The sequence below is a fragment of the Pempheris klunzingeri genome, chromosome 9, assembly GCF_042242105.1.
Source record: "Pempheris klunzingeri isolate RE-2024b chromosome 9, fPemKlu1.hap1, whole genome shotgun sequence".
In the NCBI taxonomy this organism is placed as follows: domain Eukaryota; kingdom Metazoa; phylum Chordata; class Actinopteri; order Acropomatiformes; family Pempheridae; genus Pempheris; species Pempheris klunzingeri.
The window spans coordinates 15,948,194-15,973,003 of record NC_092020.1 but is presented as its reverse complement, the minus strand read 5'-3'; the positions used below and the strand labels follow the sequence as shown (position 1 = coordinate 15,973,003).

The following is a 24,810-nucleotide window of genomic DNA, read 5'->3' as shown; positions in this document are numbered from 1 at the left end:
TCCTCTCTTTGCACCTTGGAAGAAAGTGAAATTGTGCCAGAAATCCCTATTTTAAATTAGAACACAAGCAGTTTGAAGCAGCACAATTCAGAGTACATGAAATGCCCACAATAGGAGTCTTTCTTGTGAATGAGGAATCCTTGAGAGGGATAAACCATGCTGCCGTTGGTTGGATTGACAGTGAAGCCAGTTGAGAGCGACGGTGATATGTTTGCACAGAGAGTAACAAGAATCTGCAGACTAGAGCAGCACTGAGGGGAGGATATGAGGAAAGCTCTTGCTGAATGCAATACAGAGTGATTAAGTCCACGTGTGGTGGAGCCACATAAAACACTGGGTGCCAGTAACTGCAGTAGTCGTTGTTTTGTTTTTGCATTGGAGCACACACTGACTCTCATTAGTCCAGATGCACTTGCAAATACACATTCAAACCCTGGATTCGCTCTGTTGACTCACACACACACACACACACACACACACACACACACACACACACACACACACACACACACACACACACACACACACACACACACACACACACACACACACACACACACACACACTCTCTCTCTCTGTGTCTGTCTCACACTGACAAAATAAAAAAAAGTCGTCATCAATCCTGGCCTTCCTCCGTGCGCCACTTCAGGAAATCCTCCTTCCGGGCGTCTGGTTTGATCTGGTTCCTCATGCCACCAAGCAGATTGGAAGTAGCTTCAGAGGCCACAATCAAGGGTCGGACCACGGTGGGAGGGATCTGTCGTAGGACGCCGCCCACAGCACCGGGTAGACCCTTTTGTTCGTGGCCGCGGGATGCTACATCACACAAGGTCTGAGCCGTGTCAATCACTCCCTGGAGAGCAGAGAGTCAAAATGTTTATCGTTTCAATACATTTACATGGGATGGGATTGGCTCCTGCCCCCCCCTGCGCCCCTTAAGAGGATAAGCATTGTAGACAATTGATGGATGGATGGATGTTACCTCTCTGACGGTGTCGTAGGCCTTGGCCACACCCTCTCGGAGGTCTGCAGGCTGAGCAGGTCTGCGGGGGCGGCCGGAGGTGGCCCGTCCTTCTGTGATGGCATAGCGGTTCAGGGGGGGGGTTGGAGACAGGATGTCATACACCGTCTCTGCTGTGGCCTGTGAGAGAAGCAGACCGACATCAACAATGGAGTTAAAGGCATCAAAAATGGTCAGAAACTGAAATAATTTCAGGGTCTAAATTGCTTGAATTCACAGTCATGACCTGCACTGAAAATCCTTTTTAGACCAAGTACCTGTATGGCCTGCACCAGCCTGTTGCTCAGCTCCAGAGCAGCTGATGCTGTGGAGGTGCCGAAGGACGCTGCTCCCCTCTGGAGACCTCGAATAATCCGCCCATCCTTCCTGTACTGCTCTATGGGCAGCCAGAACAGATCCCTCACTCCATGGACTGGAGTAAGACGCAGAGATGGAAAGACGGGAAAAGGGAATGAGCCATAAAACAGGATAAAGAATGAGTGAATATTGACAAAACAATGTGTTTAAAGCAGAAATCAACTCACACAGCTGGACAACGGAGTGCATGGGGCCAACACCTCCCAGAATGCCCGGCAGCTGGTTCTTCCTGATGTCTGTCAGCCACTCTGTGACGGCGTACTGGATCACTTTGTCCACACCAAGGAGACTACAAAGAGGAAAGAAACTTACAACTGATAACTCAGCTGGTTTGTCTTTCAGATATGGTGATCCAGTCTCAAAAAGTCACAAACCACTGAACACTGAACAGATTAGAAAGTTAGGAGAGACTTTCTCAGATGACAGAAAAGAATCTCGAGTAACCAATAAGATGTTGGTGTGGAGGTGTGTTTCTACCCATGTCTGCAGCACAGCCTCTTCAGCTTCAACTCAGAACAGTTTAACTGGGCCAGACCGATCAGAATCCCCGCAAATGTTCCCTGTAGAACGAAGAGCCGGACAGAGACAGAGGAAGGTGAAAATCCATTCTGAACACTTATTTCCTGATCAAATGTACATAGATCCAACAGATTTCTTTATTTCTAGCTTAGGGTGAGTGACAGATGAGCTGATGAGTGAGCTCTCACCTGTTCAATAACGACATGTTTGCCGTGATAGTCCAGCCAGATAGGCACTTCAGAGGTGAAACGAAACTCCCTGAAAATGTGGAAGAAGATTATACAGCCAAGTTGTTTTGTTTTTGTGTGATATTTTCCACAAACTGCACAGTCACACAAACAACCTTAATTGTTTGCAACACAGATGCTCCTATTCCCCTTTAGTTTCTAAAAGCAGTCAGTGGGTCGGCAAGGGCTGATTAAGTGGAGAATATGTCAGCCAGTGGCAGCAACCACATAATTGTTAGCAGACAAAACAAACAACGTCAGCCTAAAGGGCAAAAGCCATGGTAGCTTTCCTAATTTATGAAAGCCTGGATGACATTCATCAGTTCTCATCAGTATGGGCCACATGGACATTGATGTAAACGCCGCTCTTGTTACTGAAATTGGTGGTGGATCTGGCGTATTTGCTGGATATGTGGTGCGGCGTGGACCCAGTCGGTCTTTCTCAGAGCCTCCTCATGAATTAGTGTTAACGTACCGGAAGTAGATTGGCTGGTCAGAGGACGAGGAGGAGCCGGCAGAGGAGGAGCTCTGCTCGCTATAGGTAGTTTCCACAGAAGCTGTGAGGTCAGGTCCCAGACCAGCAGCTGACTCCGCCTCCTCAGGCGCCTTCTGAGACGGGTCTGCCTTCACTGGAAAAAAAAATACATACATGTTCACCAGAGCATGTCTTCATATATAGTTGTGGTCAAAAGTCATCAGACAATGTGATTTTCTGGATTTTTTTTCTCATTCTGTCTCTCATAGTTGAAGTGTACCTATGATGAAAATTACAGGCCTCTCATCTTTTTAAGTGGGAGAACTTGCAGAATTGGTGGCTGACTAAATACTTTTTTGCCCCACTGAAACACTGAAAATGACACAGTGATGAAACATAATGATACTGCAGTAATGATACAACTGACGAAATATGCCGCAAAGAATAAAAAAGCAACCATCAGATGTAACTCACCTTCAGTTGCAGGGTCCACAGGCAGGTAAGGGTTAACATAAGAAGCTAAATTACTGAAAAAGTCCTTCAGGAAAAACAGTGCGTCCTGGACAGGAGATGGAAAAAAAAAAAGACTGGTTAGATGTGAAAAGGTTACAGGAGCAGAAACTGCTGACACTCTGGGGGCTGAAGCATTAACACAACATCTTTGAAAAAAACTCAAAACTGAGACTCAGAATCATTCACTTTCTTCATTTTTTACACAGTGAAAATTCAAGACAAGTGAACAAAATTTTCACTGCCGATCTGAAAGCTCTACTCAGCCACTTCAGGGCGTCATGCATGCTGGCTGGGACTGGTTTACACTAGCTGTCATAACTCATTCTGCAGAGCCGGAGTTACCTGGTCGATGTTAAGTCGTAGCGGCAGCAGGCTGACTCGGAGACAGCACTCTGGGCCACCGAGGCCAGACTCTGGACACACCTGCAGGGCCTTCACTGTGAGCTACAAAAAGAAAACAACCAATGCCGTTATAGGATGTGATTAATACAATGCAAATTTCTCCTTTTTCTTTCCCTTTTTCACACCTCTTTTAACAAGACTGCTCTAAGCTGTATAAAAAGCTGCGTCAAATGCATGTTGTAAGCTATTCTTGGTCCTCATGACCGTCCCTCCCCCAGTCTCTCTGCTGTCTCACCATATTGGAGTGGGCTCTGCGGGGCATGCTCTCGCTGGTGTAGAGGTAGAGGAATTTATTGATTTGTGAGGAGGCAAGTCGGTCTCGGACCTCCAGCTCCTGGACGATGAACACCTGCCTAGAGAGAGGCTGTTCGCCACCCGGACCGACCCCAACCCCTGTTGCTACTGACCCCTCCCCGTCCTGCCCCGTCACTGCCACTGGGTAGGACTCGTGCTGGAAGGACACCTGGAGGACAAAACAGAAGAAAAGTCTTAGCTAAATGTGGTAAAGACTGGGGAAACTCCTAGCAGGACAGTTTAGTTAAAGGAATAGTTTTTGGAAACACTGTTCACTTTTTTTGCCAAGAGTGAGATGAGAAAATCAATACCCCTCACATATCTGTTAGATATATATGTGGAGCCAGCAGCTGGTTAGTCTAGCTCAGCATAAAGACTGCAAGCAGGGGGAAACAACGAGCTAGGCTAGGCCAAAGGTAATACAATCTGCCCAGAAGGGTGGTATCAATCTACTCAGCAAGAAAGGAAATAAGCATATGTCCCAAAGTGTTACTTCAAACACAATTTTACAGCTGAGATGGAACATTTCCTCTGAATAAGTGCACAAAACAAACATAAAAACATCAAAAATACAAGTTACATTAAGTAAATACAAGAGTTAAATAAACAAATGACACAATTAAGTAGGTTTATTGCCAAATCTCTGTATTAGTTGCAACAGAAAGGTATGTGTACCTTGGTGAGTTGGATCTCCATCAGCATCGCGTGCTGCCGCCCACTGCCTCCAGCCCAGCGCCAGGAGTTCTGTGGACGAGAGGAGGTGACGGAGCGAGACGGGGACCCGCGAACACCAGCAGGGACTGAACGACCTCTGCAGAGAGAGGAGGACAGAGACGGTGGGAGAGGAAGGGAGACTGAAGGAAAACTGAACACATATCATGATCAATGGCCTAAATGTTGTTCAAGGAAATATATTTCTGTGACTTTGAATACCTGCTTTGCTTGTGTGTGTGTGTGTATATGTTCATGTGTGTACCTGTTTGCATGCTGAGCATGTATGGACATAGGCTTGCCACCAAAGTCCTTGCCCCCGTAGAGATGCCACACCACAGAGATCTCCCGCAGTACCACCCTGCTCTGGGGCACCGGGAAGCGGCTGGGGGCTCGGAGCAGGTCTGAGCTGCCTCGAGGCCTGGAGAAGTGACTGTCTTTCACCCTGATGGGCCCAGAGGACAGCACCGTCACCACAGGCTCCCCGTCCTTGGGCTGCAACAAATCCCAGATGTGGGCATTTTGTAAGTAAGCATGCAGATATATTCTGGAAAGAAGTCAGGCTAGCAGGCAAATTGAGCCAACGGGGAAGAAAACTTTAATAGACACAAAGTAGGACCACAAAAGCAAGTAGAGAGACTCACAGGAATGCCCATGCCGGGAGCCTCCAAGATGCAAAAGTCATCGTTGTCTGTGGAGCCCTCGGAGCCTTCCTCTGACATCATATCTGCCTGTGCCTCTATTGCTGTGGCAACCAGTCCGTCAACCTCAGAGTCATCACCCTGGAGGATGGATGGGGTGCGCTTCGTAGCCTCACCAGGAAACAGGTAGACAGAGACAGGGGAGCCTCTCGGCATGGAGGGCGAACCTGGACAAACACAGAGAACCAGGCAGGTTCAGATATAAAGAACATTCCCTTACATCAGATTTTATTTCTGTCAGTGAAATCTGGCAACCACAAGCTGAGTTTCATGTTTTTTTTTTCCTTTCTAAAAGGCCAATTTAGTTAATTCGGTCAAGGTGTACCAATACCAACACCGCTCTGTATCTGTTAAGCTTCAAAACAGTTTTATAACACTAACAGAAACCAGTTTAAATGAAACTGGCCCACAAACCTTGTTCTGTGCACAAGGAAACACAGATCATTGCAGAATGTTACTGAACCATATACTGAGAGACAAACTTTGCAGTACCTGGATCTAAACTCTCTTCTCGGTGGCTCTTCTCTGTGTCAATTAAAGCGTCTGTCAGGTCATACTGGTTGATCTCAGCAGTTTCAGCCGGAGGGCAGGGCAGCACAGACGCAGGACTTTCTGACAGCTGACAAGACAGAATATTACACAGACTTCAGACAATTTTATGACAAATTTATACCACTTTTCAACATTCATGGAACTGTTCTGACCCTGTCAACAATTTTGCAACATCATTCACTATTCGTTACGCAGGAGAATCTATGTAGAAGACTATAAACTCAATATCAAACAATAAAAAAAACTGTTAATATGCATTTTTTACACTTTATAACACTTGACACATTTTAACTGAAACCGTTTCACTAATCAAAGTTAATATTTTACTTATTAATTTATTATTTTAAGTCTCCAGTAAATATGGCAGCCTTACTGGTAATTTCTGGCCAGCAATTTCTGTGGGTGAGGCGTGTCGCGGTGGTGGGTGCAGGTCACCCTGGGAGACCAGGTACTGCAGCATATTGACCAGAGCGGCACAGGAGTCAGCACAGGTATGAAGGTGAACCACATTGTTGGAGCAACGGAGCTCAAAGAGAGGCTGAGACTGGAGAACAAAGAGAAAGTGCAGCTATCAATAACAAGGGAAAGCAATAAAAGTAGTGACAGAGTTGTGATGCAAGGAGGATGGGAAAAAAAGGTTAAAAAAAAAAACTAAATGGAGAGAGCGAATGCCTTAAATAAAAGATCACTGACAAAGGACCACTGTTGCACAACCGCCTTTAAACTGAGCTTTGTCACATTTGTACACCTCATTACTGTTTGGCTAAAAGGCTGCTGCATAACAGTTGAAGAGCGTATTGTTTACTGTCCTTGTTGGTTTTGTTTCCACATTTAACAGAGAAGTGATTCTAGTCTTAAATTGCTGTCTGAAGCTATTATTATAGTGAAACTTCATTATGGTAAAACAAATATTTATAAACATGGCCGTGCTTGTTAGTGGTTTTTGAAGGAAACTGAATTAAATTATAATGTTTTGTTGACGCTCACATTTTCTCTGGCAGGGGTAGTAATTTTTATGCCGCGGTGCTCCGCAACTTCTGAGTGTATGTGAAGGAAACACAGATATGTAAACAGATGGCGAGCACTCACCAGCTTGCCCGTATCGCTGCCTTTCCATGTGGTGATGGCAAGCTCTAGCAGGTCGATGTCCAGAACACACACATAGTCTGTATGACACAAGGACACATGATGGTGGTTTATACCAGAGTGCAACTTATTTTGACACTGATAAACTGATACTGACCACTGCATTGGGCATAATGTAAAGCATCCCTGATTGTAATGTGACCTCCTTTTACAACAATTTTGGACAATAGCAAACCCTTTGATTAAAGTAGCAGGTACCGTGTTTCAGATCTTTTACAAGTCAAGTGGCCTTTCTAATCTCCATTTCATTATTTCAAAAAGAATCAACATAAAGTAGAAGATGCAGGTCAGGATTTTTTTTCCTTCCATGCTACATGAACAGACTGAATCTCCTCTAAGTTACACTGGACCTCCTAAAATACTTTTAAGTCTAACAGACACACTGGAGAAACTTGCCATCCTTGCAGCATCAGGGCTACACACAACCAGCAGGGACTGAACGACCTCTGCATCAGCGCATGCATGTGTATTATGAGTCTCACCTCTCCTCAAGTCCACGGTGTCAGTCTCACATTTGTCAGAGAGGTAGAGGGCGGAGTCATCCAGGATGAATCTGAACACAACATAAAAGATCTTGTGAGTCACCAGTTCAAACGATGTGACACAAACAGCAACACTTCAAAATATTTACTGTGCTGATTATCATTCCAACAAATGTAATTCTGTGATTTGGAGCAGGAGTGTTTTCAACATTTGTTTTATTTCTTGGACAACATTCGAGTGCAGTTAGTGGTGAGCTGTACCTCAGGTGGAACGTGGCAGTGTCTACAATGATATTACTGGACAGAGAGAACGACTCAGCTGTGAACAACACTCGCAGTGGCAAATACAGAGGTCTGAAAAACAGAAACACATTAGATAAGGGTGTAAAAAAAAAAGGGACAAAGGTCTATTGAACATCATTTTACACATTTTTTTTTAGGTATATACACACCTGTAGTCGACGGCACAGGTAGCAAGGTGTGTGTGGAGGACAGTGATGACGGCAGGTGCTGTGTATCCCAGGATGGGATCGTCAATGACATCCAGGAAGTCAACCAGCTGTTACAAACACATGCATACTGAGTTGGCAGCAAAAACAGCAAACAACTCATCCACCTATTTTGATCTGAGTGTTGAGTGTGATTTGCATTTGTCTGCACAAACAAAATGGTTTAAATGGAGAATAAAACAGAGCAAGTATACATTTTTGCAATAACAGCATCATACTTGACTACTACAATGACATAGTATATACTTATTATCTCTGCAAGAAATAAAGGGAAAAGTTGTTATTTTGGCATGCAGCATCCAAGCTCTCAGGATTTTTCTTTAATGTATCCTGTTTTCTGGATTGAGAGATTCTCAGATGCTAATTGTCAGTCTGTAATAACTGCAACTTTTGGTCCCGCTTTCTCTACTCCTGCCACATCTACACCAGTGATAAACAACCCTTTTCAAATCAACTTTTACTCCCCCAAAGCCTGAATGATGCAGCTGTATCTAATTCACAGTTTATGTGGCTGGAGAAAATGCTTGAATATTAAACAGCAACAGGAAGATGAAAAGTGAGATTTTCTAGTTTAAAAGCAACAGCTGCACCCCGTATTCAGAATATACAGTGGATTGTAAAATATCTCACCACTATATGGCTCTTTGCTCCATTTTTATGAGAGAAATTGGTATCTGGCTCTCTTGTATTCATGCATGCATACATTTCTATTTCTGCATGAGTGTGGAATGTCAAAAATGTTGGTCTAGAGAAAGAAGAAACTCACACCAGATGTTTAAATCTGACATTTATCTCTAAGAGAGCTGAAACTTTCTCAACATTTTAGGTAAAGCATTAAATAAGAAAAACACTTTGAGATGCTGAGAAATAAATAACAAATATAAATAGAAATGTGCAGCACATTCCCAGTAACTGTTTGAGTTTGAGTGTTTTAGGGCAGATGTTTCCTTTCAGTGGTAGAAAATAAAATACTGAGAAGACTTTATGATCCACCGAAGGACTTGTTTCTCTTAGCTTTCTTGTACTGCTTCTCACCTGCTCATGCCAGCTGTGATTAGTCTGCGTCATGTAATGTCTCATAGTGGCACCTTGAAGTCGAAGGGCAACTAGAAACTCCTACATGGAGAAAGACAAACGCTGTTTAGTTTGGAACTTGCACCAGCTATAAAATGAGATTTTTGAACAGACATTTAAGGAGGACATACCTTGACGCTCCTCTGTGGGTCAAGCGTGATTTTGATGGCTGTGGACAACATCTGGAGCTCCCCCTCCCTGCCGCTCACACTGCTCACACCCACTTCTGTGGGGTAGATGGTGGGGTCCAGGTGCTTTGGGGAAGTGAAGCTGGGCAAATCCAGACGCTCTGGAATTGGGGTGTCTTTCACCACCGCTGTGGTAAAAATATGTGGTTGATGACCAAGAACATACATCATCATTTTCTACTATTCCTAAATCTACTTTAAATTCAAATGAGATAACAATATTTGCCTCGATGGTAGAGCTCCACTCGTCTGCTCTCCAGACACAGGAAATTGAGATTAGGGTCATTCTGGTGCTGTGCCACACTGAATATCTTCCCGCCTTCCAGATCGAGTACAATTTCCCCATGAGTCTGGTCCTCCTGAATCAATGAGATGAAATTGAGACAGTTAAGAAACTCAAAAATTAACAGATAAAAATGGATAAAGATAAAGTAATTTTAAATTGTGAATGGACTGAGCTAGAGATGTTGTTTTGGGGTATTTTTGAAGTCAACTCTCAAGTCATTAAGATGTGACTTGCTGAAAAAGTACTATTTTTCAGTCGATCAATGATTAACTTCAATGGAAACTGATGACAGATATGTTTCAGTAATTTCAGATCTTTTATCATTAAGATGTAGGAGGCATTTACACAAAAAACACAATAAGATATTTTAATCACAAATTCCTTGTGCAGTAGGCAGCCGCATTCTCCGAAAACTTGTTTAAAAAAAAATACGTTTCTCACACGATAACATATTATTCCTGTAAAAGCAGAAACAAGCACATAAGTATGTGATTTGTGCATCAGGGTCATTTTCACACCTGAGTAGAGGCGATATGTTGAAGAGGGGGGGAAAACTATTATGCTACTTGTGTGACGAGTCCTTATATAACAAAAGGCTGAGCTCTTTCATCTGAATTTATAGTTTTCTCCACTTTATTCTGGTGCCAGAATCAACTGGAAGTGTGCATTAGGTTATTAAAATTTTGTGCACATCCTGTTTGTGCTATCAATTATTTATAATAATTTGGCAGACCTCCAAAAGAAAAATCTAAACACAATATTGCATTTTTCAGTATTTATGGTCTCATCAAGTCCAAGTCTCAACTCTCCAGCTCTGGATCAAGACAGTTATGGATGCGAGTGCACAGTCCATGTCTAATTAAGTTCAATTTCTTCTAAAAGGTCAGCAACCACATGGCTCACCTTCTTGTCAGTTCTGGCTTGAAGGCGACCTTTTCCGATAATCACAGTGAGGGACAGGAGGCTGAGGTTGTGGTTGGGCCGAGGAGCTGACTTTCCATCTGATTCACTGGCCAAGTAGAACTGAGGCTCGTCCTCTTCTGAATCAGAGTCTGTGGCAGAGACAGAGGAAAACATACTGATCTGTTTAACTTTATTGATGGAAGGACAAACATATTTTTCCAAATACAATACAAAACCTGTGTGATCAATAAAAGACGTTTTGGCAGACTAGTTGCCATTATGTCTAATAAATCTAAATATTGTTGAAGTTTTTCCATCAAAGCTGTCAAACCCACCCAGTCTAAAGGCTGACTTGCAGAGCTGGAACTCGTCATGGTGATTGCGGCCGTGGTCGGGGCTGTGGGCCGAGGGGGGAGGAGGCTCCCACATCAACAGATCATTATTGATCCTTTCGGACAAAGGCGTGCAAGAGGAAAATTACTTCTGATGCAGGATTTAAGACCAACATAAAAACCAAAAAAGGAAAAAAACCTGGAAGACGAAACTATTCCTAACACGACGAATGACACAAGCAGCTCAAGAACAAGAACATTATCGCCGTGGAATGAGTAAATGCAACAGAGCTACAGTTCAGTCTTACAGATTGAGCCCTTGGCAAACACATTGTGTAAAGCTACAACATTAGAAAATGGCAAAAATAATGTTCTTTATAATGTGAAACATGCGATAAATGCAACCTCAACTATCATGAATCAATAGCTACACATAAAAAATGAATATTGGCACCATATCATCAAAATCAATCATGAGGCTTTCCAACTTTCTCTAAAAATACAACGCTAACTTAAAAAAAGCAATATCAAAAAAAGAAAATCTATAATTTAACAGCAGTTAAGTGCATCTTGTAACATTTGACCTTTTTCTGTGTTCATCTAAGAGTGAACTTACAGCATATTAAAATCTTGTAACATGAAATAGGCCAAAACTCTTTGTATTTAAAACATACTGCTGAAGATAACCAATAACATTTTCCAACTTTTTGGGAGGATAGCTGGATAATGTTAGCTTAGTGGGCAGCAATCGCACTTGTGCTACTGTTGCTGTACCTGTTGTAGATGCTCTGGAAGGCCTGTTTGCTGGGCAGGAGGATGTAGGCCAATGGCAGACTAATGTCCACAGCACACTGACACTGAGCGACACACTGCACCTGAAACTGACGCATCTCCTCTGGGTCGGCTGGAATCACCATCTAGAAACAAGGAAGGTGATGAAGAATGAGTTTGGTCTGGAGTCTTAATAAGATGGCTGATGTACTGTCATTTTTTTGTCAGCACACCTCCTCTGTCTCAAACATGGTGCGGTTGGAGGAGAATGGAGAGCTGGTTTTGTCGTTGAGTTCACAGTGACTTTCAAAGAAGGCAGCCCCCAGGTCCCTGATGAGGCCCAGGTTCATCCCATCCAGACCCGCTGCCGGGCCCTGAGCCTCCCCTCCACGCACACGCACCGATATCCTGCTCACACAAACCGAAAGTAATACCGACTTGTGGTAAAGTACATTTTATATTATTACATGATTACAAAGCAGACACTTTCTCTTAGATTGCAGCATGCAGTTCAACCCGTAAAAATGTTTTTGTGAATTATCAATCTAATTATTCTAATGATCACCACTACTAACCTGGGCAGAGAGTCACGAGTCTTCTTCACTCTGATACAGGGGAAAGAGCCGCCCTCCCAGCCCTCGTATGACCCTGGTGAGACACAATGAATGCTCTAAATATCGCCAGGGAAGGACTACATGCAACAAGTTATGTACAGCTTCTGGCAGAAATTGTGTCCTTTATAATGTAAAACATGTAACAAACACATCTTTCACCATCATGAGTTAACAGCTACTCATAAAAAACGACTATTGGCACCATATAAACAAAACTTCTAAAAATAAGATGTTAACTTATATCCGTGGATGAAATGATTACAGTTAAAGTATTTGACTTGTGATATTGTCTTATTGTTTTGATGTTCTTCTTAAAACCCAGAAATCCCTGGAAAGAAATACTGATATAGAGCAGATAACCCGGATAAAAAAAATTATGTTGAAACCACATTGGATTGTCTGTGTTGAGCGGTGGCGTTGGTCAGTATACCACATGACTATGTATATTCTGTTATTACAAACATTTAGTGTATAGAGCTGTGTGTGTGTGTTCCCCACCATGCAGGTCGGTGAAGGAGGCCTCCAACAGCTGGGTGAGGCAGGGAGCCCACGGCTGTCCCGGGACAGTCTGCTCGCTCTGGAGGTCTGGGGCCTCCTTGTGCTTCAGCTCCAGCTCAGTCAGCTCCAGCACCAAGGTCTCCTGCCGCACTGCCCTCTGGGTCTGAGGTCGACGTTTGGGGAGGGGCCGCAGGTCGGGTATAGGGAAACGAAGCCTGAGGACGGCGTGGGGGGAGAGGAGGGTGAAGGAGGAGCACAGCTCACTGCTCTGGGTCTGAGAGGAAAGAAAGTGAGAAATCTTAGTATTTATTTATCACAAAAGACTGCTGGCTGGACACGAGAAGTTATTTAGTAGTGGTCTGTTGTCAGGCACACTGAAGAAGTGCTTATTTAGTCTTACACCTGGCAGTTCTGTTCAGGCTTGTGTCAGCACAAATATGATCATTAGACATAATAGAATAATCATCTCAATCTTTTTCCGAAGATCTTTGTCTTAGTCTCTATTTTTGGTTTCCTATTGTTGAGCTGACATAAAAAAAAAAACATGACTATGCATAACCAAACTAGATTACTCAAGCAAAATGACATTCTGTGTTCTGTGTTCTGCTTTTCAGCTCAGTTATGATTTGTCTGGTTTATAATACAGACGAGCTGCTGTACAGGAGAATATCTCAAAACTATGATTAAGTGCACTCAGTGTACAGCTTACAAAACACAATCTGGGAAACTCTTGGAGAGTGCAGATCACTGTTCAGTTTAGTTCTACTTGTATGATTTTGATCAAAAACGTATGCTATGATCTACCCTTAAGGAGGCTGTGCTTTATTGGGTACTTGTATTTCCACCATCATTACAAACTGCCTTTATTGCTGGTGTGCTAAAATGTGCTACAACAAAACAGGTCAAATAACAGGTGCGGATTTGTGTTTTTAGTTGATGGTATTAATATGCATTTCCTCTACACGCCAAGTTTCCTGGTATGTGTCTTTTTAAAAATATGTAATCAGCCTTTTTATGATGGAAGAAATGATTGTGGGGTTCCACCTGTATGAGTCCAGGTCCACAGGTCTGTGTGGGGCAGTGGCTGAAGGCTTTGCTCAGGCTCCCCAGGCGAGTGAGGATGTCCAGGTCCAGCTCGGTGCTCAGTTCTGCCAGCTCCACCCGCACAACACTTTCCCGCCGCACCACTCGCTGTTTACCCTGCAATACACAGATACACACACACTACTGTGTTAAAGGATAGATTGATGTAGACTGGTGAATTGCAGCCATGACCTGATAAATCTTTGAATATAATTACTTGTATTTTTATTATCCATGATTTTATCATGCAGTTTCATTGATGCCAAAGCTTAGGCTTACAATTCTGCCAGTAAAAAAAACATCTGGCAAGAACTTAAGACAATAAATGCTGGCAATAAATATATGCTTTTGGAAACTTTTGGAAAAATCTGGTGCACATCATTAAAATAAGGGTGTCATGATATGCTTATTTTCACAGTCAATATAATGTTAAAAAAGGTAATATCATGTAACTTTCTAACTTAGATAGCATCAAATGAAAACAAAAAATACTTGCTGCTTTACTTTTCAAAGTTGCTACATTTGTAGTCATGCTCCATCTTTAGAATAAGTGTTTTTTCCTGTCGTCTTCAGTGAATCCTGTCATTCCTCCTGACCCTACCTTGTCAGGGCCCTAAACTACTGCCTGCTGCACGAATCAAACAAACATTTGTTCATTGACATAAAAGGCACCTTACAAAAAACAAAATGAAACAACAAATATGATTCCTTTGAAAAAAGAAAGCACTTGAACAGGCGCGTGTCAAGTTAGTGTGTGTGTTTCTGTGTACAAATACGTACCCTACGCAGGTGTTTTTCAGTGAGGCTGTAGTGTAGTTGGGCACATGGTCTGGCTGCAGCTCCAATAGTGAACAGACCAGCTTTCTGGAACTGAAGCAACTGCAAAGAGACATTGTTCTAAGTCTTCCTCATCGGCTTGTTAAGAGAACGACAAACATAAACTACTTTCAGACAACAGGTAAAAGTTTCCCATATGACATTTTCAACACTTATTTGGGTCATTTTCATTTGTAGTTTTAAATCTGATATGATACATATTTGTTTCATGGCATAATATCTTCAGTCTGAATTATCTTTTTTAATGTCTCTCCAACATGACATTTATCACGACTCCATACTGGCAAACATTTTTGACATTGGTTCAACTAATAATTTGGTTTCATAATGAGGGTTTTGGCCATATTCAAACTATAATGACTTAATGTGAACAGCCTTACAAAAAAGAAAGATTTTGGCACAAAGATGTAATTAAATTTTAAGTCTTACAGTGTGAAGACAGAAGAGAGTGAGCTAACAGCTACACAGGCAAAGAGATGTTCTACCTCGCTGTACTGAGGCTTTCCGTCCTCCCAGAGGCACTCCAACAGTTCCAGTCTGCTGAAGGAAAGGTCAGAGGTCACGGCCCGACTGTGGCGTCTCCCGCTCCGCATCTCACAAGCAACCTGCACTGCTGCTCCTGTCACTCTGGGGGAGAGGCAACAAGGGAGATGAGAATTACACTGCAGCTCTTAGCTAGGAGAGCAGCTAGGAGACATTTACAATATGGCGTGCCGCACTTTACATAATGTGGAATGATACAAACCTTTCAACCTTGAAACACATTTTTCAGACCCACAACCTATTTAACTTTATCAAGGTTTATTGTGTTTCAGATATATCCATTTCTAAGTAATTTCTTAAATGAGCAGCATCTTATTTGTCTACATGAATTACAACTCACCAAAGACAAAATATGTGTCTGTGTTTTTCTACCTGAGATGAGAGTGTGGGCACGCCTTGGCAAAGCCGCCTCTCAGATGGTGGAAGTCTCTATCGCTGAACATGCTGTCCTTGAAGAAGGCCAGCTCCCGGAAGAACACCTGAGACACCTGAGCCAGTGATGAGGCTCCATCAGGCTTAGAGGGCGGGTCCTCCTGCAGCAGGGTTAGAGTGAGCCCGCCAAGGGTCAGTCGCAACAAAGCATCAGGCTTCAGCTGCTCTGCCTGGCCACTGTGTGAACGACCTGTAAGAAGGAAGAATGAGGAAGTTCAGTTTGGTTGTTTAATGAGGCACACTTATTTGGGAAAATTATAATCACAAACAGGATCCGTAACTAATACTAGAAACAGAGTTTCAGAAAGAGTTTCACAAAGTACTGAAAAGCATATTCAACACTCATCTGCCCTTGCAATTTTCCACATTAACTTTAGGAAGTGTCAATTTGCAGACAAGACGACCTAATGAATATTTGTTTTGAGAAAAGCACTCTCAAGGTGCTAGTTACTCCCTGAAGCCCCCACAATACAAGAGACTGGATATAAGACTGAAGTGCTTGTATAAGTGCTGATATAAACCCTTTAGTAAGCACTGCAGTGATTTTACCTCTGGTCCGGTTGCTTGCCTGGGGTAGACTCGACAAACACCCCGCTACAGGATATCTCCTGGGACAGTTCACCATGCCCTGGCAAGGAAAATCAAAGTGAAAATCTGACTGCTTGTAATTTCAAGTAGATTACAGGTTACACTTCTATTCTATTGTTGTTCTCTATAAGAAAAGAAAGGCCACAATAATTCCCTAAAATTTATAATGCTAATGCTAATGCTCTCTCTCTCTCACACACACACACACACACACACACTACCTGTGCTGACAGTGCTGCAGGTTGTGTAAAGCTGGCAAGACTGTGTGCGGAAGATTCCATATCACTGTCTGACAGCTCGCTGCCAGAGCGCACAGACGTCACGCTACTGCTCATCCCAGCAGGATACATGGAGTAAAACATTTCTGCAGGTACACACAAACACATAAATACTACAGTGTACACTTTATGAAACATTTCATGACGCTTTGCTGCTACAAAAGGAGCAGCAGGAGTGTTTTTCCACACCACCTAGATTTCTCACTGAACTGACCACCAAAGACAACCAAAGACTGTGTATTTGCATTGCATGCAGCCTAGCTTAAGACATATCCTGAACCCTGAGATTTTATGTTTTTTTTCTACAGATTATGTCTTAGCTTTATTTGACCATAGATAGTGGAGATAGAAGGGAAGGACAGGAGAGAGACAGAGGGGGCGAAACCAGAGCACTGCACTAAGGACTAAGCCTTATGATACACGCCATACCAGAAGGGCTACAGATAATACTGCCATAGATAATACTGTATGAATATTACATTTCTATTTTAGAAAAGGAAAACAGTCTCTATTTTACCCACAGTGGCTGGAATGGTGGTAAACTACACGCCTATAGGAGCAGGTCTGTTGAGGTTATGGTGTCTCTCAGACAGACAGTTTATGAGTGGACATTTGCTGCCTTCTGTACCTCCATTCTCCAGGCCGCTGACGTAGGGCTCCAAGTCTGCCTCAGCATCCCACTCCCTGTCTCTGGGACTGGAGCCCAGCTGCTTACTGAGGTCCTCCTCAATCATACGCAGGTCATCTGAGTCTAACGGACGACTTTGTACTCCACCACACTTAGTCTCAGTCTCTGTGGGAGAGAGAGGAAACAGAAGCAGCTTTATGAATGTGTCTAAGAGACAAAGAGAAAAATCGAAGCAGAGTGTGACCTCACATTTATGAGGCATTTACAAATGCCTGTGACCTTACTCTCCGGCTCTGAACTACAGCACAAGCTTATTGTCTGTGTCTAAGAGTATCAGCTCTGAGTCATCCTGCCTTTCAGCCTTACAGCCAATGGCCACCCAATTATCTCCTAGTTTCTAGACACAGAAAGTGATGAATAGGTTGTGAATTTGTGGTTTAAATTTGTGAGTGCGTCCATCAGCGTAAAGATAGAGGAAACGTGTATTTGTGAATATAGAATTACTCTGAAGGCTAATGTGCACTTTACCAGTTATTCATGTAATCATAACAGGCTACACAGTGGCCACAGAGTGTATAAAAGAAGTAGACGTCGTTTCTAGGTCTGAAAAGTGAAGCCTATGCCAAAATTCCTTAATCCTGTATTCTTTCTAGTAGCCAGCAGGGGGCGACTCCACTGACTCCATAAAGAAGTCAGATTGTATGGCAGTCTATGAGAAAATTATCCTACCTCTCACTTGATTTATTATCCTCAGTGAACATTTTCCTTATGGGTTTATGGTCTCAGTTACTAGTATCAAGTCATCTTTAAGACAACATGATGTTCATTTAGTAAATTACAGTCCCATTTTGAACATAAAAATAAAACAGGTGATAAAGCAGGGTATACTTTAGGTGAGACTATCTTATACATAACCAGTCAGAGATGGGTCATGTCTGAACCTAACCAGAGGCGGGGAACAGAAAAAAATAATCAAGTGTCACCTCTGGCTGCAAAAATCCAAGATGGTGACGGCCAAAATGCCAGACTTGAGGGGTCAAAGTAGTGGCCCACAAACCAATCGGTGACGTCATGGTGGCTACATCCACCTCTCATATACAGTCTATGCTATGAGCTGACTATAGTCTGACTGGTTGTTGCAATCAGCTGGTATAAGCTGATCTAATCGTCATCATATTTTAAGTCATAGAGGCACATGACTTTTTGTTTTTCATGCCATAATCACAATAATACATTAACCCTAGCTTTGTTTATTACAGAGGCTGTGGTTTAATGTACCTGTGTCAATGCAGAGTGCTGCCAGCAGGTCTGTCAGATGGGTAATTTGATCTGGAGACAGCAGCATGTGGACACAGCCCACCTTCCCATCCAACTCCAACTGATGAGCAGAGAGAAAAAGACAAGAAAGAGTCAATATCAGAGGACAGCAGCGTTTTCTAATCTCTCAGTAAGTCGCAGAATGCACACACAAACACACCTTTGGTCCAGGCAGCATGTCGTTCTGTTTGATCTTGACAGTGGTCTCGATGAAACCGGAGCAGCTTCCAATGAGCAGAGGCTGAGATGGAGGACAGGGAGGGGATGCCTGGGGCTTTGCCTCTTCTTCCTCCTCCTCCTCCTCGTCTTCCTCCTCCTCATCTTCTTCTTCCTCCTCATCTTCTTCACCTTCACTTGCTGTGGCTGATGCTGGGCGTTCCTCCTCAGGAGGACCCTAAAAAATGTGGACAAATCTATGAGCATTTCTGGTACATGACACATCATGGCACATTTCCTGTCTTTACACTAAGGCATTTGTGGCTGTTTACTCATACAAAATAAACTTCGAAAGAACAAAAAGATTCACAGCGATGTGTTCCTGAAAGTTTGCAAATATATACATGTACAATATGAATATTAGATGGCCACAAAAAATTAAAGTGGCTATTACTATTTTGCAACAGTAGCAGTAGAGAAAAGTTTGTCATGTTGACAATGTAGGGGCATGAAACTAATTTGTCAAAGTCTGAATAGCAAGAAGAACTTGAGAAGTCAAAGACCATCAGTTCCTCCTGGACTGCTGATGCTGTGGGTGCAGAATGTTGTGCAAGCCTTATGAATATTTACACAAAATTCTTACGGATTATTCTTTGATATGTACACATTTTACATTCTGCTAAACCTTTCATGAACTTGCTAATAAAGACATTGGGGATGCTAAGCAGTGTTGTGTCCATCACCTGTACTATGCCGTTGCTGTCGTAGAACAGCTGAACAGCGCTCAGCTGGAGAATCTTGTGCAGGAAGGCGGGCGGCTGGTGGATGTCAACAGGCACAGCAGTCTGGCTGGCTGGATCTCGCACTGCCTCGTCGAAGTACTCCAGCCTGGAGCAACACCGTGCAAACAAACATGCACATTACTTACAATATGACAAAAATTTAATTCAGTACGTATGAGAAAAAGTGACGATGTTAGGAACTCAGAGCTGTTCCTCTCATGCAAATGAAGAAGCAGAAACACCTGCATGGTGACAACAAACTTTTTTAAGTTAATGCAATTTTCAATTTGAGAAGTACCATTGGCATAAGGCAGAGAACTCAAATCAAATTGTTTATGGAAATGATACCATAGTTTATACAATAGCATACTGATCAGTACAAGTGGCACACTATTACAGACTCAGCGGCAGAGGTCTGTGTTGCTGAATCACAGTTGTGCTGTCAGTCCCTTGATCTCTTCAGGAAAGATGATCAGATAAGCCTACCAGAGATGAAGCACCCTGTTTAATAAACATACTTCACAGGACTCAGATCAGTCGTTCTGTGAGAAAAAACTCAAGCTTTTGAGATGACAGGGCTTTCTGGTCACTGACCCCAGATCAACACAGCCAATCCTGAGCTGCTCTGTCGATAAGCCACGAAAACAAAGAGGGTTCAACAGTGTCAGAGTAACACACGTTACAAAATGGCAGCACGGTCATGGGACATGTGGCACTGATGGAAATAAACACAGAAAACCAACAGTAACTACCTGCTGAAAAATCATATAAGTTTGTAGTTGGGAATGCCTTCATATTGTCACATGAACACTATTGGCATATATTTAATTCAATTAGTAGTGACCAAAGTTGAATAGTTAAGATATTACAGCAACAATAGAGTAAAAATACATAAAATAATTGAAAAAACAACAATTGCTTTCAATAAATAACGATTGCACCAGTCATGATTATTATTTTATCCGGCTCTATGTAGGAACAGAGGCTGTGGCCATAATATGAATCAAAGTAAAGGTCATAAACTCCCCAGACATCCAATATTGATGACACCTTACTTACAACCTGCACTTATTATCAGCCACTAATTATAACCCTTTTCAGGTGAATGACTTTGTCAATACTGACCGTTTAAAATGTCTGATGACACAAGTTAAAATATAAGTTGATAACTGGTTAGGGACCTCTTCTCCTTATCTGCTGACGAGCAGAGAGAAGATGACATCTTATTCTTGGCTTCCATTTTGCTTTCCCTCTCGGCTAACTGTAATATACAGTAAGTGCTGATGTAGGAGAGTCATAATATTAATGACCACAGGGAGACATTATATCACCCTGTTGTGAGTGATAAAAGTGATATACAAGAAAAAAAGGAGCTGTGGGTTTAATTCTGGATGCTTTACTTGTATGAAAAAAAAGATTTTTTTAAAATGATGCTACCCACTTTGTTTCAGCTCACACAGTGCAGCTTTTTGTTTGTTGATCCAGTTTGCATCCCTTCCTAACAAGGCCTGCAAGATGCTTTTATTATGACCATGGCCCATTTATAAGAACACTGGACTTGCACTTGACAAAGAGGATCACATAACAGGGTTGGCCACTTGCTGGAACAGTAAAATAAGAAAATGATTTTGCATTTTAAGTGAGAATCAAAGATGCACAAATACTAACTTTGCAATCTGTTTATGAACAATATGTGTAAATTTTCAGTGTAATGTCAAATACCTGCAAAAAAAAGTAAAAGTAAAAAAATTGGATTTCAAGATGTTATATGTCATCACAAACACCATATTTTTGCTCTGATCAGGCCTCTAAATACAGAAAAAAACATTGGAATGGTGATTTTAAATAAAATTAAGATGAGAGGGGAGATTTTTTAGTTCCCCAGTTATAACAGGAAGCCATTATCTATGTGACTCAACCATACTTAAAACTATCATGGGCAGTGAATGATGTTAGAGATGAAAGTAGCTTTGTAGCTTAGTGGCTTCATTCAAATAAAGTGAAAATTCTGTGCTGATCTTCATCATATTTCTAGAGCAGTGTAATTAATTTTTTTTCAGGCTCAGGTTTTTCTATAAATATATTATTGCCAAATGAAGTGAAAATGACCTTTGAATTAACATTTCAAAATGTCCCATGAGCTGCTCTCTTTCAGGGACAAAAGGTAGCATAAACAACATGTTTCTGTTTTTGAGGAATCTCCCATTAGTGATCTAAAAATGTGATGATATGAATTAACTACAGTATGTATGAATCCTACATCTACAGTAGTAGCAAAGAGAACATGTAACATAAAAGACAAAAAATTATGAATGATGTGCAATAATCAAAAGCTCTTTCATTGCAGTTCATTTCTAGGACCTACCGTTTGATGTGCACCTCTAAGGCAACGCCTGTTTCCAGGTCCAGGGGCTTGTGCTCGATTCGAACGATAGTATCTATGAAGGTGACTTTAATACGACGAAGGACTGCAAACACAGATGAGATGAGAGACATGCAGCGGTTCATTAGCACTAATCTTTCCCATCATCTCTTCTTGTGTGTGCGTGTGTGTTCAGAATGGGTTTTTCATTACAGAAATATTCCCTCGAATACCGTCAGGGTGAACATTATCACTGTGGGGAATCTTTGATATTAGTATGTTGACACTTCTTTGCAAAGTGAAGACACGCACAGCTTCGACTCACCCGTCTCAATGGTTTGTGCAAACATCTCAAGCCCCTCCAGCTGGGCAGGTGGCTCCTCGGACGCCTCTGGGGGGTCCTTCAGGCACTCCTGAGCCAACTGCATGCTGGAAGTCATGCTTGATGACCAGCCTTGGGAGTCCCAACCCCCACCTGAGTGCAAACAAAACCATATGGGATTCAGTAATTTCTGCATTTCTTCAGGGCTACTGTGTAAATGATTTATAATTAAAGATTCAAGATCAGGCTTGCACTCGCCATTTACCCTCTTTTACTTATTTTCTCTCTGTGCTTTGACAGAAACGCAGTGTAAGTGGGACACTTTTTTTCAAAACAACGTGGCTTTAAGTTGTTTTTGAATATCCAATGCAAGGAAACTTCTTCCTCTTTCTTCTGAGAATGAGCTTTAATGCAGTGCAGTTAGTAAATTATTAATACGTGACATGAAATTAACAATTTACACCGATATCCAAGTTGCATTTCCTAAGCTTTTTGTATATCAGGGTGAAGCAGAGAGGATTAGTTGATAGAAGTCTTTGTCAGAAAATTAATCAATTATTACAATAGCTAGATAGTTAATTATTTGATTCCGTCAGTTACTTAAATGTGAGGATTTCCTGTTGCTTCTATGACAGTTAACAGACTGTTTTTGGGCTGCTGCCCACAAAAAAAACCATATTTGAATATATCTGTGCAAGCTCAAATAATGGGCCTTTTGTCACGGTTTTCTGACATTTCATTTCAAAAAAGTAACCTAGACCAGTGGGCCTAGGCACACAAACGTCTTCATAAATGACAAACAGACTTGTGGAGAAATTATCGCGCCTGGATGCTTGCAACCCTCCATCCTCATTCACATCCTAATGTGTCCATCTTTGTCTATTGCACTTTGAAACCAAATCTTGCCATATGGACACTTATCGGTGCTCATCTACATAACAACAGTTCAATATCAGGAATAGTTTGTAGGCAGTAATAAAAACAGGGACATATTAGTCTTTGCAGCACATTCATCAAACTGAGACAGCATGGATAGATCTATTGAACCCTGGAAGATCCACTCACTTAACCTGAGGCTGACTGATGCATGTTCAGTGTCAGGAAGTGTAAGAGCCAGGAGGAAACCCCACTGGTTGCCTCATGAAGTTGTTTGTAGGTGAACTTACTGGTGCGGTACTTGGGTCGACATGTTATCTGCAGACCAGAAACTTCTAAGGTGCAGTGATCAGTTAGGAGAGCTTGCCAGGGGATGGTCACCGCTATGCTGCTGACAAAGCCATCCACTATCTCCAGAGGGGCCCCAAGAGACTCCAAAAGCTCGTTGACCGCCTGGAGGAAAGAGGAAGCAGTCGTTAAGAAACACAAAGTCATATAAAGGCAATAACTGGGTTCATATTTGTCTCATCACTCTGGGCATAGAATTATAACGCAAAGGAGATAGACACCCAAACTGGCAGGGGGAAATATATCTACTCGTGGTGTTTAGACACTGAGGGGAGATGCAGTTGATCTGTTTACCGTGAGTGCATTTCTGCGAAGAAATGCGAGCTAGGCTAAAAGCATGACGATGGAGTTTGTTGTTGAACTCGAGAGCAGTTGCGAAACAGTCAAGAGTGCACGAGTCCTACAAAAACACACGATGAGTCCTGCTGCTCCGGTGCCAAGCTGACAGCCAACAACTCACCCAGACATCGAGGTTGATCTCCTTTATGACACCGCTGCCGTTGTACAGGTCCAAGCCCAGCTGGTCCAGGCTCAGTCGTTCCTGTAAAAAGTGACCGAGGTAGTGCTGTAGAAGGTACCGACAGGCCCGCTTCTTGATTGAGCCTGACCAGGGGAAAAGCCAGCGAGACATAAGGCCAGAGAGAGCGGGGAGAGGGAGCGAAGAGGTGGCGGAGGAGAACGAGTGCGAGTACAGTCCTCTGGCAACTGCATAACAGACTAAAACAAAGTGTGCAAAAACAAGGAATGAGCCACAGCTAGCTACAGGGGGCTAAGGAAGGGGCAAACCGTTACTCTACTTCTCCCCTTTGGCTTGACACAAAAAACTCGACAATCCTCTGAGCCAGGACCGACGAGACTCCCGCGCTACTTGACGACACGTTACTCCAACTGTCTGTAGCTGTCTCGGCTCATATTTTCGCTACGTTTGTGTCGAATTGGAGCGACAGGTCCGGTTGGTGCGTATCTCTTGTTTCAGGGTTGTTTATTGTTATCATACGCCAACTGAAGGTATGGTGAACGTACGTGCGTAACGCGTCACAGTGACGAAAGGAAAAACCCGGAAACGAGATACGTGACGCCACCCAGGCGCCATCTTTGTAAGGTCAATAGTCCTTGGTAAAACTGAGCATTGAGTCAGTATTAGCCTACATCTGTTTTTTTTACTTTTTTAAATTAGCACATTTACATATAAAACAGCTACATGTAAATGAGTGTAGATCCTGCAACAGTATTGCCAAAAGAACGTAGGGAAATATTAAAAAGACTAAATAAAACTACAGTAAACTTGTAAATGACAGCAACTGTATAACATTTAAGGATTGGTGGGCTGATTGCTCATCGAAAATTTTACATTCTAGTTATTGTAGCATATAATTACATGATAAAATTTGATTTAAACTGAGATAGTACTGCATACCAGTCACACAAAGGCTACTATTTCTTGCAAAGGAGGTTTCTCTTGTTTACCAAACAATATGTAATTTTCTTTTAATTTCTGTAGTCCACATTAGAACTTGTATGAGGTTTCCTCATTTCCGTTCGCACATTTTTTGGTGAGATTCCTTAACGTCAAGGTCTATATTGATGACCCACCAAACAATTTTTAGGGTCAATTGGAAAATTAAGGGATCGGTCAGAATTTGTCCATGTCTGTTTTACAATAGTATGAATATTGAAACAGGT

At 42.4% G+C, this 24,810-nt stretch overlaps 1 protein-coding gene across 1 annotated transcript; it reads right to left on the bottom strand.

The window, feature by feature from the left end:
• Window positions 1-464: 464 nt before the first annotated feature.
• On the bottom strand, window positions 465-24,120 carry atg2a (autophagy related 2A). Its single transcript, XM_070836318.1, has 42 exons — window positions 23,588-24,120; window positions 23,070-23,232; window positions 21,907-22,056; window positions 21,585-21,687; window positions 19,181-19,325; window positions 18,442-18,675; window positions 18,243-18,342; window positions 16,965-17,129; window positions 16,280-16,422; window positions 16,020-16,098; window positions 15,411-15,660; window positions 14,981-15,122; window positions 14,439-14,537; window positions 13,620-13,775; window positions 12,576-12,849; window positions 12,039-12,111; window positions 11,697-11,871; window positions 11,467-11,609; window positions 10,696-10,808; window positions 10,361-10,509; window positions 9,398-9,530; window positions 9,115-9,299; window positions 8,945-9,025; window positions 7,853-7,959; window positions 7,662-7,754; window positions 7,401-7,471; window positions 6,862-6,938; window positions 6,146-6,316; window positions 5,713-5,839; window positions 5,164-5,387; window positions 4,785-5,014; window positions 4,484-4,619; window positions 3,750-3,977; window positions 3,455-3,556; window positions 3,074-3,158; window positions 2,600-2,753; window positions 2,086-2,155; window positions 1,856-1,938; window positions 1,546-1,667; window positions 1,279-1,433; window positions 983-1,141; window positions 465-853 (listed from the first exon to the last, which is right to left on the bottom strand). Exons 1-42 carry the CDS (start codon window positions 23,756-23,758, stop codon window positions 617-619), a joined length of 6,057 nt encoding a protein of 2,018 aa, XP_070692419.1. The 5' UTR covers window positions 23,759-24,120; the 3' UTR covers window positions 465-616.
• Window positions 24,121-24,810: the final 690 nt, after the last annotated feature.

Bases quoted from the DNA above. Each gene is read 5' to 3' on its own strand.
- atg2a (XM_070836318.1), bottom strand. From the start codon at position 23,758: ATGTCTCGCTGGCTTTTCCCCTGGTCAGGCTCAATCAAGAAGCGGGCC. The intron at 5,840-6,145 runs GTAAGGCTGCCA...CTGTCTTGTCAG, and splicing joins TTGCTGGCCAGAAATTACCA to CTGTCAGAAAGTCCTGCGTC. The intron at 2,754-3,073 runs GTGAGTTACATC...TTTTTTTTCCAG, and splicing joins TGTGGACCCTGCAACTGAAG to TGAAGGCAGACCCGTCTCAG.